General features: G+C 61.1%; 1 protein-coding gene across 1 annotated transcript; it reads right to left on the bottom strand.

Moving 5' to 3' along the window:
• Window positions 1–334: 334 nt before the first annotated feature.
• Window positions 335–3,612, bottom strand: SUMO3 (small ubiquitin like modifier 3). Its single transcript, XM_023503870.2, has 4 exons — window positions 3,539–3,612; window positions 2,484–3,024; window positions 1,324–1,395; window positions 335–1,113 (listed from the first exon to the last, which is right to left on the bottom strand). The coding sequence occupies exons 1-4, from the start codon at window positions 3,610–3,612 to the stop codon at window positions 1,051–1,053; spliced, it is 750 nt and encodes a 249-aa protein (XP_023359638.2). The 3' UTR covers window positions 335–1,050.
• Between the last annotated feature and the right edge of the window lie 9,350 nt (window positions 3,613–12,962).

Here is a 12,962-nt window from a genome sequence, read left to right as displayed (position 1 = left end):
GGGGGGTGGAGGGGGACCCGCCGGGGGGGGGAGGGGGGACCCGCCCGCGGGGGAGGGGGACCCTGCCCGCGGGGGGCGGGGGGGGGGCTCCTGCCCTCCGGGCACCTGAGCTGCCCCAAGTGCCCTGCAGATCAGGCCGAGGGAGACCCTGTGGCCGGAGGGGGGAGGGGACCTCTCCTGCACTGCTCGGGGGCCCTTCATCTCCCTGGGAATCCCCCGGACCTCACTGGGGATAAGAAATGGGCCCCGGCTTCTCCCCGGGCTGGGGCCTGCCCAAAGCCCTGTCTAGGGGGGGCAGGGGTAGGGGGGAGGGACGGGGAACCAAACCACGAGCCAGAGTACCAAACTATATTTACTGTGTACAGTAGTAAAGGACAACAAAGGACGTACAAATCAGAAAGGAGACAGGCCCGAGCACAGACGCGAGTGCCCACAGAGAGCCCCTTTAGCAGGCAGGGTCACACCAGCAGAGACACATCGAGACGGGAACGGCCCCCAGGGCCCGCCGGGGCCAACACGACCCCCCCCAGGGGCCCCACGCAGGACGCTGGGCCGGGCCCACCTCGGTCCCCCGGGCTGCCCGGGGAGGGGCAGCTGGGGGCAGGGGAGCGGCCCGCGCACCCGGGCAGGGCCCCGGCCTCCTCTGAGGGGCCTGGCCGATGGATCAGCGATTTGCCGTGATGGGGCTGATGGCCACCCGCCGGCCCTCCCCCTGCCATGACTAGACTGGAGTATTTACATGATTAGACGATTCAGCCCAGAAAGCATCCCAAGCGCGGGGGCCGGCACCCGGGCCCCCAAAGCAAAGGGGGGAGAGAAGGAAGGAAAGTGAAGACAAACAAGCAAGAATCTTTTACTTCAGCAAAGAGAACATTCCACATGGGCCCAATTGGAGGTGTGGTGGCGTCCCCGCGAGGGTCGTCGCGAGTCACGAGGACGACGCCCGCCGGGTCAGAGAGAGCCAAGTCTGGATCCGTGTCCTCCGCAGGGGCGGAAGGATCCCACAATTCCCGAGGAAGGGCCGGGAGGGCCCGGCCCCGGCCCCGGCGCCTACCACGCTCCCCCTGTCTGCTGCTGGAACACGTCAATCGTGTCTTCGTCCTCCATCTCCAGCTGCTCGGGCACAAAAGAAAGGCGGCTCAGCTGCCGGGCTCCCTCCCCGCCCGCCAGGCAGGGGGCCTAGGGATGGGCCCCAGCAGACAAAAAGCAGGAGACGGTGAGGGGCAAGCCCAGGCAGAGGGAGGCTTCCTGATGACAGGGGGCCCCTCCCGGGGCCAGCCCAAGGGGCAGAAGCACATGGCAAGCAAGGGGCCAGGCTCCTACCTGTGCAGGGGTGTCCGTCTCATTGATTGGTTGTCCATCAAATCGGAACCGAATCTGTCTCATTGACAAGCCCTGAAACGTAAACCGCCGCCGTGAGGACAGGCTGAGGGGGCCGCACCAGGACCGGGCAGGACCAGCCCGGACTGCACCCCAGCAGACCTCCTCCTGCCGAGGGTGACGAGGCAGCCACGCAAAGGCTTCTCGCTGGCACCCCTTTCCCTGGGCCCGATGCCCCCATCGCCAGCCTGACATTTCCCCCCCAGACCTGACCGTCCTTGGCAGACTCGGCCCAGAGCGCCCGAGAGCGCACTCCCTTTACAGGATCATCGTCTCTGGGCAATCCCCATCTGCCATGGAGGGGCCCTGTGACCTTGACCGTGACCTTTCTCCAGAAGGGATGTCACAAAACGACTCCAGGTCAACAAGGTGGGGAGCCAAGGCCAGCCATCTCCTGCCTCTGCCAACCCCTTCCCTGATGGCCCCTCGGCGCCCATCTGTATTCATGAGAAGGAGACAGCCCACACAGTCTGCACATCCCGGGCCCCTGGGAGGGCACGGAGGGCTGCGGACCACGGGGCCCCTGCTCCTCTGCAGGGTGAGCCTGCCTCCGACCCCAAGCAGTGAAAGCTGCTTTCCCCTACACTCTCTTCTGGGCCTGGGGCAGGGGGCGGGGTCACACCCCAGCAGGGATCTGGGCTCAGGACTCAACCTCCTTTTTTCCTGAAAACCCAGGTGGGAATTTTCTGGCAAAACTCGACCCTGAACGCCTTTGGAGCAAGGGGCAAACCGGGACTTCCTGGAAACTTCACTTTTGGTTCTGGAAAGGAAGGGGCCGAGGGCTGAGCAGCCAGGCTGGTTTCCACTCTAATGGAAACCAGATCCTCCCGGAGGAGGTCTGGCCGCCCTCCCCAGCCTCCTTCCCCGTCCCTCTCCTACAACGTCCCGTTCCATCCCAGGGCTGAGCCTTTGGGCCTTGCGGCCACCGGAGCCATGGGACGCAGCCCTTGTGGGGAAGAGGCTCCTAGCGCTCTCACTCCTAGGCCCTCGCCACTGAGCCTCGCACTGGCTGGGCCGGGACCCTGCCCCATTCTGGGGGGTGGGGAGGGGCCCCCTGGCCGGGCCGATGGCAGCATGGGGCCAGCAGGCCTCCATCCCCGTACCTGTCTCTCACAATAGGCCTTCATTAATTTGTTCAGAGGTGTGTGACGCTTAATTTTGAACTGGACCACTGACCCATCCTGCCCGGCTACCTTCAGGTTGATGTGATCGTTCTCAGTTTTCACACCTTCCTGTGGAGAGAAAGTGGAAAAGCAATGTCTCCCAAGAATTCCTCCTGTGTGCCCGAGGGGGCCACAATGCCCGCCTACAAAGACGGGCCCTTGGGCCTTCCGGAAGTCCGGGTCCCTCTCCCTCTCGTGTCCCACCCCCCAGCCCCTCCTGAGCTTTCCCAGCGCTCCGTCTCCCCCATGACTTTGCCCTCCCCCACCATGGCCTGCAGGAAGCTTTTGCTGATCTCTCCCGGGCCCGCCTGCTGGGACCCTCCTCCCCAAATTCAGTGGGCGCAGACTTGTGACCAGCCCATCTGAGGCACGGTCTCTCCAGACAGTTACAACCACCCTGAGGCAGCTGGGGTGACAGAGGAGGGACTGAGGCAGGCGGCCCTTCAATGATCCGCTCAGAATCCTACAGACAGACTCTGAACTTCAGACTTCCCCACTCTGGGCTCCAGGGGCACACGGAAGAGATGGGGGCAAATGTAGGGCAAACCGCAGGCTGCCCCAGCGAGGGATGGGTTTTCCTTCCCAGAGGCCCCCAGGTCTTTCCAAGGGTCCCATGGGGAAAGGAAGCACCCCACCCCCACAAAAAAGCAGGTGATGGAGCAGGGGAGAGGCAGAAGCCCTGCCCCCAGACCCCCAGGGGCCCTGCAGAGTGGTCTGGAGGGCGACCCCCCCCCCACCCTGGTCCACTTCTGGCTTTGGCATGAACGTGCCCAACATATACAGGCAAGGGGGAGGCCCCGGACCCAAAGGCTGAGCGGCTCCCTCTTGGGGATGGGAGGGAAGGGAGCCTGGAACACCAGCAAGAGTCCCCGAGGCAAAAGCAAGGTGGACAGGGCCCAGGAGAGAGCCCCAAGGCCGCCCACCCGCTCCCAGAGGGGCCAGGAGCCCGTCCGAGGACAGAAATGGAGACAAACTCAGGCTCTCTGAAAGCCAACCAAAGACGGAGCCAGCTCTGTGGCCCTCGATGCTGAGGAGCAGAAGCCCAGGAGAAGGGGACCAGGATGGCCATTCGGGGTGGGCACCAACAGTGACCCATCTGCCGGCCACCAGGCCCCCTCCCCAGTCCCCCTCCTACTCCACGGGCCTCAGCAGCGGAGCCTCTGGCCAGCCCTCAGCACCCCAGGCAGGAATCCAAGCCCCAGCCAGGTGGCAACCAAGCCTGTTGACCCGCGCCCTCCGGCCCGGGGGGCTTCTGGCCTTCGGGGTCTTCCGGGGCCCGGCCAGCAGCCAGTTCCTCAATGACGGCTTCCGGGCTCCCTGTTCTCCAACAGAAGATGCCCCCTGGCTTTCATGAGCCCCGCACCCACGGCCCGGCCGGGGTCGAGGGTCGTAGCCTCTCCTTTCAGGGTCCAGAGGAAAAAATGATAAAGTGTCTACCAAGCATGAAGACAAAAGCGGACGGCCGCTGCCCTTGAGGAGCCAGAGGAGGGGCCCGGGAAGCAGAGCCCAGGAGCCACCGAGCCGGCCCCCAAAAGAGAGGGGGACCCCGGGAGGTTTGAAAAGGAGGAGAGGCCGGTGTTTCAGTGAGGAGGGGGGTTGAGGGGCTTAGGGAAGACACTGCCACCCCTTTTCCCCAAAGGGGTATCCCGCAGTGGCCCAAGTCTTCAAAAGAATGAAACTGGTTTATTTTACATTTTAGGGGACTGTTTTTGCCGGTGAGGGCCCTAGGGGTCAGGGAAATTTTGTGATTTTACAATAAATTTCGGATACTTGGGGCGGGGTTACCTGGGGTTTGGGAGTTTGAGGGAGTTGGGGAGGGGGTTTTGGAAAAGTGAAGGGAGGGGTTTTTGGGGGGTTTTGCCCGGTATTTTATTCGGGTTTTGGGTTGTTTGGGGGGGGGGGAGTGCCGGGTATTGCATTTTTGTAGGCGGTTGTGAATTTGGGGCGGGGGGGTCAAAATAGGGGTTGTTGGGGGTTTTGTGGGTATTTGAGTTTTAATGGGTTTGGGGGGGAAAAGAGTGGGGGGGGGGGGGGGGGGGATGGGGGGGGGGGGGGGGGGGGGGAGAGGGCGGGGGGGGGGGGGGGGGGGGGGGGGGGGGGGGGGCGGGGGGGGGGGGGGGGGGGGGGGGGGGGGGGGGGGGGGGGGGGGAGGGGGGGTGGGGGGGGGGGGGGGGGGGGTGGGGGGGGGAAAGGGGGGGTGGGGGAGGGGGGGGGGGGAGAAGGGAGGGGGGAGGGAGAGGAAGGGAGGGGGAGGGAGGGGGGGGGGGGAGGGGAGGGAAGGAGAGAGGGGGGGGGAAGGGGGAGGGGGAGGGGAAAAAGGGGAGGAGGGAGGGGGGGAGAGGAGGGAGGGGGGGAGAGAAAAGGAGGGGAGGGGGGGAGGGGGAAAAGGGGGGGAGGGGGAAGGGGAGGGAGGGGAAAAGGAGGGGGGGGGGAGGGGGGGGGGGGGAGGGGGGGGTGGGGAAGGAAAAGGGGATTTTGGAAAGGTGAGGGGCGGGGGGGGGGGGGGAGGGCGAAAGGGGGGGGGGGGGGGCTGGGGGGGGGGAAAAGGGGTGGGGGGGGAAGGCCCCAAGGGGAGGGGAAAAGGGGGAGGGGCGGAGGGGCGGGGCGGGGGGGGCGGGAGGAGGGAGTGGCGCCCCGGGCGGGCAAGGCGGGCGGCGGCCCCCCCCCCTCCCCTGGCCCGCCCCCACCCCCCTCCACCTTGGGTTCCCCCGGAAAGGGAGGGGGGGCTGGGGGCGGGCCGCCAGCCGACCGCCGCCCCCTCGCCCTCCCGCCCCCTGGGCCCCCCCGGGCGCCGGGAGCGCCCTTCCCAACCCCCTTCCCATTGGCCAAGGCGCATCACGGGAACGCGCCCCTTGGCGCGCCCCGCCCACCGCTGTCCCTCGGGCGCGCGCCTCCTGCTCCGGGGCCGCGAGGCCGTTGGAGGGAGATGCGTCACGGCAGGGCACGTGATCAGGCTCCGCCCCTCCCCACCTCGCGCGGAAGCCAATGTGCGCGCGCGCGCGGCTCCGAGCCACGCCCTCTCATCTTAGGGGATCCCACCGGTAGGAGAGGCTGGGGCTGCGGGCCTGGCCACGGGGCGCTCAGTGCGCAGGCGCGCAGGCCGCTCTCAGTGCCCTCCCAGATCCGAAGCCGCTGAGGTAGCCCCGGCAGCGCCCGAGCGAGGCGCCCCTCCCCCACCCGCCTCCCGCAGTTGGTGCTATAGGAGCTGCGCCACTCGGGAGAGCGCGGGAGAGCGCGTGCGCGTGTCTGTGCGCGTGTCCTTGCGTATGTTCTTGTGTGGAGGTAACGTGTGGGCGGGAGCGCGTGTGCGCCTGCGCCTGCCGGGCGTGCGGCCCGAGCCGCCGCTGGCTGCAGGGAGCCGCCGGGGCCGGGGCCGGGGCCGGGGGAGGGGGAGGGGGAGGGGGAGGAGGAAGGGGCGGGGCCGTGCTGGGGGTGGGGGAAGGGGCGGGGCCGTGCTGGGGGTGGGGGCCCCTGCGGGCTCAGCTCCCCTAGCTCGTTTTACAGATGGGGAAACTGAGGCAGTCGCGGTGCGGGCCCAGGCGCCCAGCTGCGTAGTGTCTGAGGGCACCGCCCGCCCCGCCTCCCTCCCCAGGGGCCCGCCTCCCTCCCCAGGGGCCCCGCCTCCCTCCCCAGGGGCCCGCCTCCCTCCCCAGGGGCCCCGCCTCCCTCCCCAGGGGCCCGCCTCCCTCCCCAGGGGCCCCGCCTCCCTCCCCAGGGGCCCCCTCCTGCCGCCTGTTTCCCCTTAACCTTGGTTCTGTTTGCACCAAACCCCCCCCAAAGTGACGGCGTGGGCGCTTCCCGGGCCCTCCCGGGTCTGCGTCAGTCACGGACCGCGCCCGAGGCCGGGGGGACCGCCGCCTGCCCCCCTGGCTTCTGCGCCCTGCAGCCGCTGTTTCCTGGCCAGCCGCTCTCTAGCCCTCCCGGGCGCCTCTGTCTCTTAGCTGCTCCTCGGGCTCGGAGGCCACCGCCTGACGTTTAGGGTCCGGCACCGCTGAGCCTCCCTTCCCACTTTTTCCATTCACTTTTAGCGCTCTTGACCTTTGTTCTTCCTAATGCATCCCGTGACTTTCCTCTCTCAGAGAAATGACGTTCTGGGATTTGATCGGTGTGGCACTGAGCAAGTTCGAGTGGGTAAAGCTGTCAAACCATGGTATTAAAGGCTAGGCCTTTCATTCCTCACTGAGAAATGCTCCAGGGTCTGGACAGACAACCTTAAGAGGAAGAATCCGGGCTATGTGGGGAAATGCCCACCATGGAACAGCGTCCGGGCTCCACCTCATGGCTCTCAGATGGGCGAAAGGGCCAATGACAAATGCTGAAGGGGATCTGGGCAGACGGGCCCCAGCTCTTCTGGGAAGCAATTTAGAGCTCTGCCCAAATGCCTCGGCCAGGGAACCGTTATTTATTAAGCACCTGCTGTGCGCCAGGTACTGGGGATGCAGAGTGTAATAAAAAGATAGTTCTTGCCTTCCCTCAAGGAGCTCACAATCTAATGGGGAAGACAAGGAACAAAAATATCCACAAACCCCCTCCTGCTAAGATAAGGTGCGGTTCACCCTTGATTTTGGGAGAGGACAGCGATAGCACAGGGTGATTCTTGACTCACGACTTTAATTTAAATGAGTGTGTCGCATAAAGCCTCACTCTCCCTAAATCAGGGGGAGTCCTGAAAAGGGCTTGGCGGCCTCCCATCAGAAGCACAGAGTCCTCCCTGAACATCCCACGGGGGGTAGATGAAAACTCATGACAGAAATGAGGGGTTAGGGAAGCTTCCTAAAGAAGGTGAGATTTTAGATGGGACTTGAGAGAAGCCAGGAGGCTCTGTGTTTGGAGAAGAGGAGGAAAGGGTTCCAGCCGGGACAGCCAGAGATGGACCCAGCCCCCAGGAAGAGGTCAGTCAGAGAAGGTAAAACTGAGAGGCCTTGGAACCGCCTGGCCATGGGGCAGAGGGGATGAGAGAGACAGAGGCATCCAGAGGGACTGCTGCTCACGAGCCTGGCGGCTGGACGTCCAGTCTGAGATGTCTAGCGGGCAACTGGGGATGCGAGATGGGAGATCTGCCGAGGATTTGGGGCAGGGAGGGTGTATCTGAGCATCATCTGAATAGAGATGATGAAATCCACGAGAGATCCCCAAGGGAAGCAGTCTGGAGAGAAGAGGTCCTTGGGGACCCCCGTGGTCAGAGGGCATGGTCTGGAGGAGAATCCAGCCAACAAGGCAGAGGATGAGTGGCCAGAGAGGGAGGAGAAGAACCAGAAGGAGAGAGCGGGCCCCAGTGTTCCCAGAGAAGCCATTCTAGCCAAAAGCTCTGGGAGAAAGGAGTCCTGGGGAGCGGAAGGCGGAGAGCCCAGTTTCTCTGCCTCTCACTGGAGAATGACTTCAGTCATTGGGCCCTGTGTTTCTGGAATAATCAGAAGCCAAGGATGAGGCAGAACCAGTCAGGCATCCCCAGAACCCCAAGGCCATGTCACAGGAGCAGACTTGTGATGGGCGGGAATGGGGAGGGATCTAGGCTCTCTAAGCTTGAGTCCACTTTGCCCTGGACTTTCTCTGCACATGAGGGAGACCTGGTCCCATTTGTTTTTATTATCCCTGACTATTTATTATATACTTTAGAAACTATTCAATCCATAAACTTATTAAGCCTGCTGCCTGCTTGATATAAGCATTAATTGGGAAACGCACCTATGGGGGATCATGAGCTATTGTGTGCATTCATTTCAGGGGGTTTTTTCTGGTTATATATGTGCAGATACATATATGTACACACACACACACACACACACATATATATGTATATATATGTATACATTTCTTTATGAATCATGTTGGGATTTTTCTATCCCAACATGATTCATATATATATGGTGAAATGAGCATATGTTGATTCACATCCAGTCTCCAGCATTTTGAATGTGTTCAGATCCCTTGGCAGTCCCTCCAAGTCTCTACATCCCCTCTCTGGTTTGCTCCTTTTACCCTCCAGCCTCCTTCCCTTCCAGACCTTAATTCTTTCTCCATCTCATCCTCCCAGCTTGCCCCCTCCCTACTCGCTCTGACCTCAGCCACCAAATTCAGTGGTTCTAGGATTGAATGCAAATGTCTGGTCCACCACCTGGCTACTTTGCGCCACTTCGTGCACTCTGGGTTCCAGCTGGACCGTCTCCTTTGCTGCCCCATTCAGTAGCATCTCCCTCCCCCGTGACTTTGCTCAGGCTCTGGGTCTCACCTCTGTCTCAGAAGGCTCAACATCCTTCAAGGCTTTCCCTCCCTAAGATTATTCAGTTATTTACCGTCTGTATACCTGGCTATGGGTTGGATTCTCTTCTCAGAAGGCAATCTCTATGAAAATGACCGTTCTTCATCTTGACCGTATAGGCCAGGACCACCCCAGGGCTTGCACAGAGTGATCATTCCACCAAGGCTCGTTGGCTTGGGTGGTCTTGGACATCCTGCCACCAAAGAGGCCACAGGCACTGGGGGAGGCCACGGGCACTGGGGGAAGTTAAGCCTGGGTGGGCCTTTGGCAGCCTCTTGTTTTTTATAAGGCAGTTGGGGTTCAGTGACTTGCCCGGGGTCACTCAGCTACTAAGTGTCTAGCATCTGAGGTTGGGTTTGAATCCAGGCCCTCCTGACTGAAGGGCCAGCACTCTCTCCCATTCCATTCCTTCCTAACTTATGTCCGGGCAGCCCCTTCCCCAGTGACCTCCTCGGGGTCTGGGTAGGCAGGACTCCACTCCTGTGAGTAGCCCCAGAGGCTCCATTTCATGGGGTATGAAGTAGGGCAGTCCAGTGGAAAGTCCTGGGTACATCCCCTGCCTCTGAGTCTCTGGGCCTCCCTGGGCCTCGGTCCCTTTGGTCACTACCCTCCCCCTCAGCACAGGGGCTTGTTCTTTGTCACTTGGCTCCTTGGTGAAGAGGGTCAGGGTCAGCTTGTTTTCCTTTTTCCCAAGATGGAGGCAGTGGAGAGGGCAGAGATGAGGGAGAGATTGCATCACCAGCAACCGTATCACCCCCACGTGATCAGGGGTCAGGGGCCAGGGATTGTTCACTCCGGAGCCCGTATTCTCCTGGGAATTCTCCCCAGGACCCAAGGACCCTTGCACCCTCTGCAGGGGTTCCCTCCGTGACCCTGACTCTGCGGCGATTACATTTCCAAGGAAGGTGCTGCCAAATAAGCCAGAAGTCTCTGGGACCCTCACCTTCCTGACCATCTCACCCTGATCTTCCCCCAAGCCGGCAAGTCTCCCCTTCAGGAAGAGCCTCCAAGGGAGCCGCCATCAGCGGGCCCCAAAGGGAAGCACTCTACAGTTAACAAGAAGAAAGTGCCCCCGCCTCCACAAGGGAAGAGCCCACTGAAGGAGCAGGGAAAGGGAGGGGAGGGGAGTTGGGAAACTGAGGTGGGAGAGGCACCTCACACAGAGGAAAACTTCCTTTCTCTCTTCTGCCTTTCTCCCTCCCCCTCCTTTGGCTTTCTTCCTAGCTCTCCCTTCCCTCTCCCTCTTCCCCATTCCCTCCTCTCCCCCCCCCCTCTCCTTTCTTCCTTTCCTTTCCCTCCTTTTCTTTTCCCCTTTTTCCCTTTCCTTCTGTTCCTTTTTTCCTTTCCCCTTTCCTCTTCTCCCTTTTCCCTTTTTTTCCTTCCTTCTTCCCCTCCTTCCCTCTTTTTTCCCCCTCTTTTCCCCCCCTTTTCCCCCTACCTTTTTTTCCCCTTTTTTTTTTTTTTTTTTTTTTTTTTTTTTTCCTTTTTTTTTCCCCTTTCTTTCCCTTTTTTTCCCCCCTTTTCCCTCCCCCTTTTTTTTTTTTTTTCCTTTTTTCCCCCTTTTTCCCTTTTTCCCCCCCTTTTTGTTCTTTCCCCCCTTTCCCCCTTTTTTCCCTCCCTTTTTTCCCCTTTCCCCCCTTCCCCCTTCCCCCCGCCCTTTCCCCTTTCCCCCTCCCTCCCCCCCTTTTTTTCCCCCTTTCCCTTTATTACCCCCCTTTTCCTTTGTTTTCCCCCTTTCCCCCCCCTTTCCCTTTTGTTCCCCTTTCCCCCCCTTCCCCTTTTTCCCCTTCCCTCCTCCCCTTTTTCCTTTTCCCTTTTCCACCCCCCCCCCCCGCCCCTTTTCCCGTTTCCCCCGGCCCCGGGGCCCCTGACCTTTAAACCCCCCCCATCCCGGGGACCTCCCCGCCCAGGCCGGGGGCCCCGGGTCAAAAGCAAAGCTTTGCCCAAAACCAAAAAGGGGGAGAGGGTGCGACCCCGATTCCCGCATGCCCCCCCCCTTCCCTTTTCCCCCTCAGGGGTGGCGGTGGGCGGCCCCCGGGGGGGGGGGGGAGGGGGCCCCAGCCCGGGTTTCCGAGGGCCCCCAGGGCCCCCCCCCTTGGCCAACCCCCAGGGGGGCCCCACAAATTCGGACAGGCGCGAGGGACAGCGGGGGGGGGCAAGCCGGGGAAAAACCAATGGGAAAAGCTGGTGCCGGGGGGGGCTTCGGGGGAAACCCATGAGGGGGGAAATCTTTCCCCCCCCCGGGGCCCTTCCCCTCTTTCCTCTCCCCCCCTTCCCCCCCAGGGCCCTGGACAATTGCCCTCAGACTCCCCTTGCTTCCCGGAGCTGCGGGTCCCAGTCCACTCCTGCCCCGGTGTTCCTGCAAGCCTCCCGGTGGTACAGCCGCCATCCCGTAGCCTGTTGCCATGGCCACGGGCTGGGAGCCGAGATTAAGGATGGCGGGATATGAGGGGGAGTAAACGCGTACATGTCCCCCCTCCCTCCTCCTCCCTCCCCCCTCTCCGGGCTGCTGCCGCCTTGAGCTGGGCAGCCGCTGGCAGGCGGGGGGGGGGGGCGGGGGGGCCACTGGGGTGGGGGCTGGCCCGACTGCCAGAAGGAGGTATGTGTCCAGGTGGGCCCTGCCTCCCCTCAAGGGAGCCCCTTCTTGGCAGGAGACCAGGGCAGGTGCTTCCCACCGACAGGCGGGGGCTCCAGCAGAGCCTCCCCCGGCACAGCGCCCCCTGAGCTCTGAGAACCAGCCAGGGGCCGAGGGGGGCAAGATGGCTTCTTTCCCCTGGGCTGAAAGCAGGCGAATCTCAGCAGAAGAGCGCACGGTGTCGGGGCGCGGGGGGAGCTCCGGGGATCAGGGTCACCCAGCAGGATCGGAACCAGACCCCACACAGACCCTCTCTCTCCCTCCCCTCCCCTTCTTTCCCTCTCCCGCTCCTCTCTCCCTTCCTTCTCTCCTTTCTCCCTCCTCTCTCCTCTGTCTCTCTTCTCTCTTTTTCCCTCTCCTCCATCTTTTCCCCCTTCCCGACTCATTTTTTCCTCTGGCTGTTCCTTCTTTCTCCCCTCTCTATTTCTCCTCTCTTTTCTCTTTCTTTCTCTTCCTCTATCCGTCCCTCCTCTGTCCTTCTCTGCCTCTCTCTCTTCCTTTCTCCTTTTTGTCTCTCTCTTTCTCTCTTCCTCCCTCCCTTTTTGCCTATCTCTGCATGTCTGAATCTCTTCCTCCCTCCTTTTTGTCTGTCTCTTCCTCCTTTTTGTCTCTCTCTCTTCCTCCCTCCCTTTTTGTCTGTCTCTTTCTCTCTTCCTCCCTCCCTTTTTGTCTGTCACTCTTTCTCTTCCTCCCTCCCTTTTTGTCTGTCTCTGCATGTCTGAATCTCTTCCTCCCTTTTGTCTGTCACTCTTTCTCTTCCTCCCTCCTTTTTGTCTGTCTCCCTTCCTCCATCCTTTTTGTCTCTGTCCCTCTTCCTCCTTTTTGTCTCTCTCTCTTTCTCTTCCTCCCTTTCTTTTTGTCACTCTCTTCCTTCCTCCTTTTTGTCTCTGTCCCTCTTCCTCTTTTTTGTTTCTGTCACTCTCTTCCTCCCTTTTTCTCTGCTTCTCTTCTTCCCTTCCTCCCTCCTTTTTTTCTCTTTCTATTCCTCCCTCCCTTTTTGTCTGTCTGTGTCTGTCTCTCTTCCTCTCCTTTTTGTCTCTGCTTCTCATCCTCCCTCCTTTTTGTCCCTGCCTCTCTTCCTCCTTTTTGTCTTTCACTCTCTCTTCCCCCTCCCTTTTTGTCTCTGCCTCTCTTCCTCCCTCCTTTTTGTCTTTCTCTTCCTCACTCCTTTTTGTCTCTGCCTTTCTCTTTACCTCTCTTCCTCCCTCCCTTTTGGTCTCTGTCTCTCTTCCTCACTCCTTTTTGTCTTTCTCTTCCTCCTTCCCTTTTTGTCTTTGCCTCTCTTCCTCTCGCCTTTTTGTCTCTTGTCTCTCTCCTCCACCTCCTACTTCCTGCACTGTTTCCCTTTTTCTTTCTGTTCCTCTCTCCTTCTCTAACTCCATCTCTAGCTCCATCTTTCTCTCTAGAAACTGGGCTAAATGTCTTCCCCAAAATTCCCTCTCATCTGTTCTCTCCCTCAGTCTGTCTCCCTCACAATTAAATCTGGACTATAAAAACCGACAATTCCAAAACAAACGGGAAATCC

This window comes from Sarcophilus harrisii, chromosome 4 (assembly GCF_902635505.1).
Source record: "Sarcophilus harrisii chromosome 4, mSarHar1.11, whole genome shotgun sequence".
Lineage (NCBI taxonomy): Eukaryota > Metazoa > Chordata > Mammalia > Dasyuromorphia > Dasyuridae > Sarcophilus > Sarcophilus harrisii.
This window is presented reverse-complemented; position numbering and strand designations above follow the sequence as displayed.

What these genes read in the sequence shown, in the direction of transcription:
- SUMO3 (XM_023503870.2), bottom strand. Translation starts at nt 3,612, where the DNA reads ATGGCCATCCTGGTCCCCTTCTCCTGGGCTTCTGCTCCTCAGCATCGA. An exon ending in CAGAGCTGGCTCCGTCTTTG is followed by an intron (nt 3,025 to 3,538) that starts GTTGGCTTTCAG and finishes GGAAGTCTGAAG; the next exon opens with TTCAGAGTCTGTCTGTAGGA. An exon ending in AGACGGACACCCCTGCACAG is followed by an intron (nt 1,114 to 1,323) that starts GTAGGAGCCTGG and finishes GTGCCCGAGCAG; the next exon opens with CTGGAGATGGAGGACGAAGA.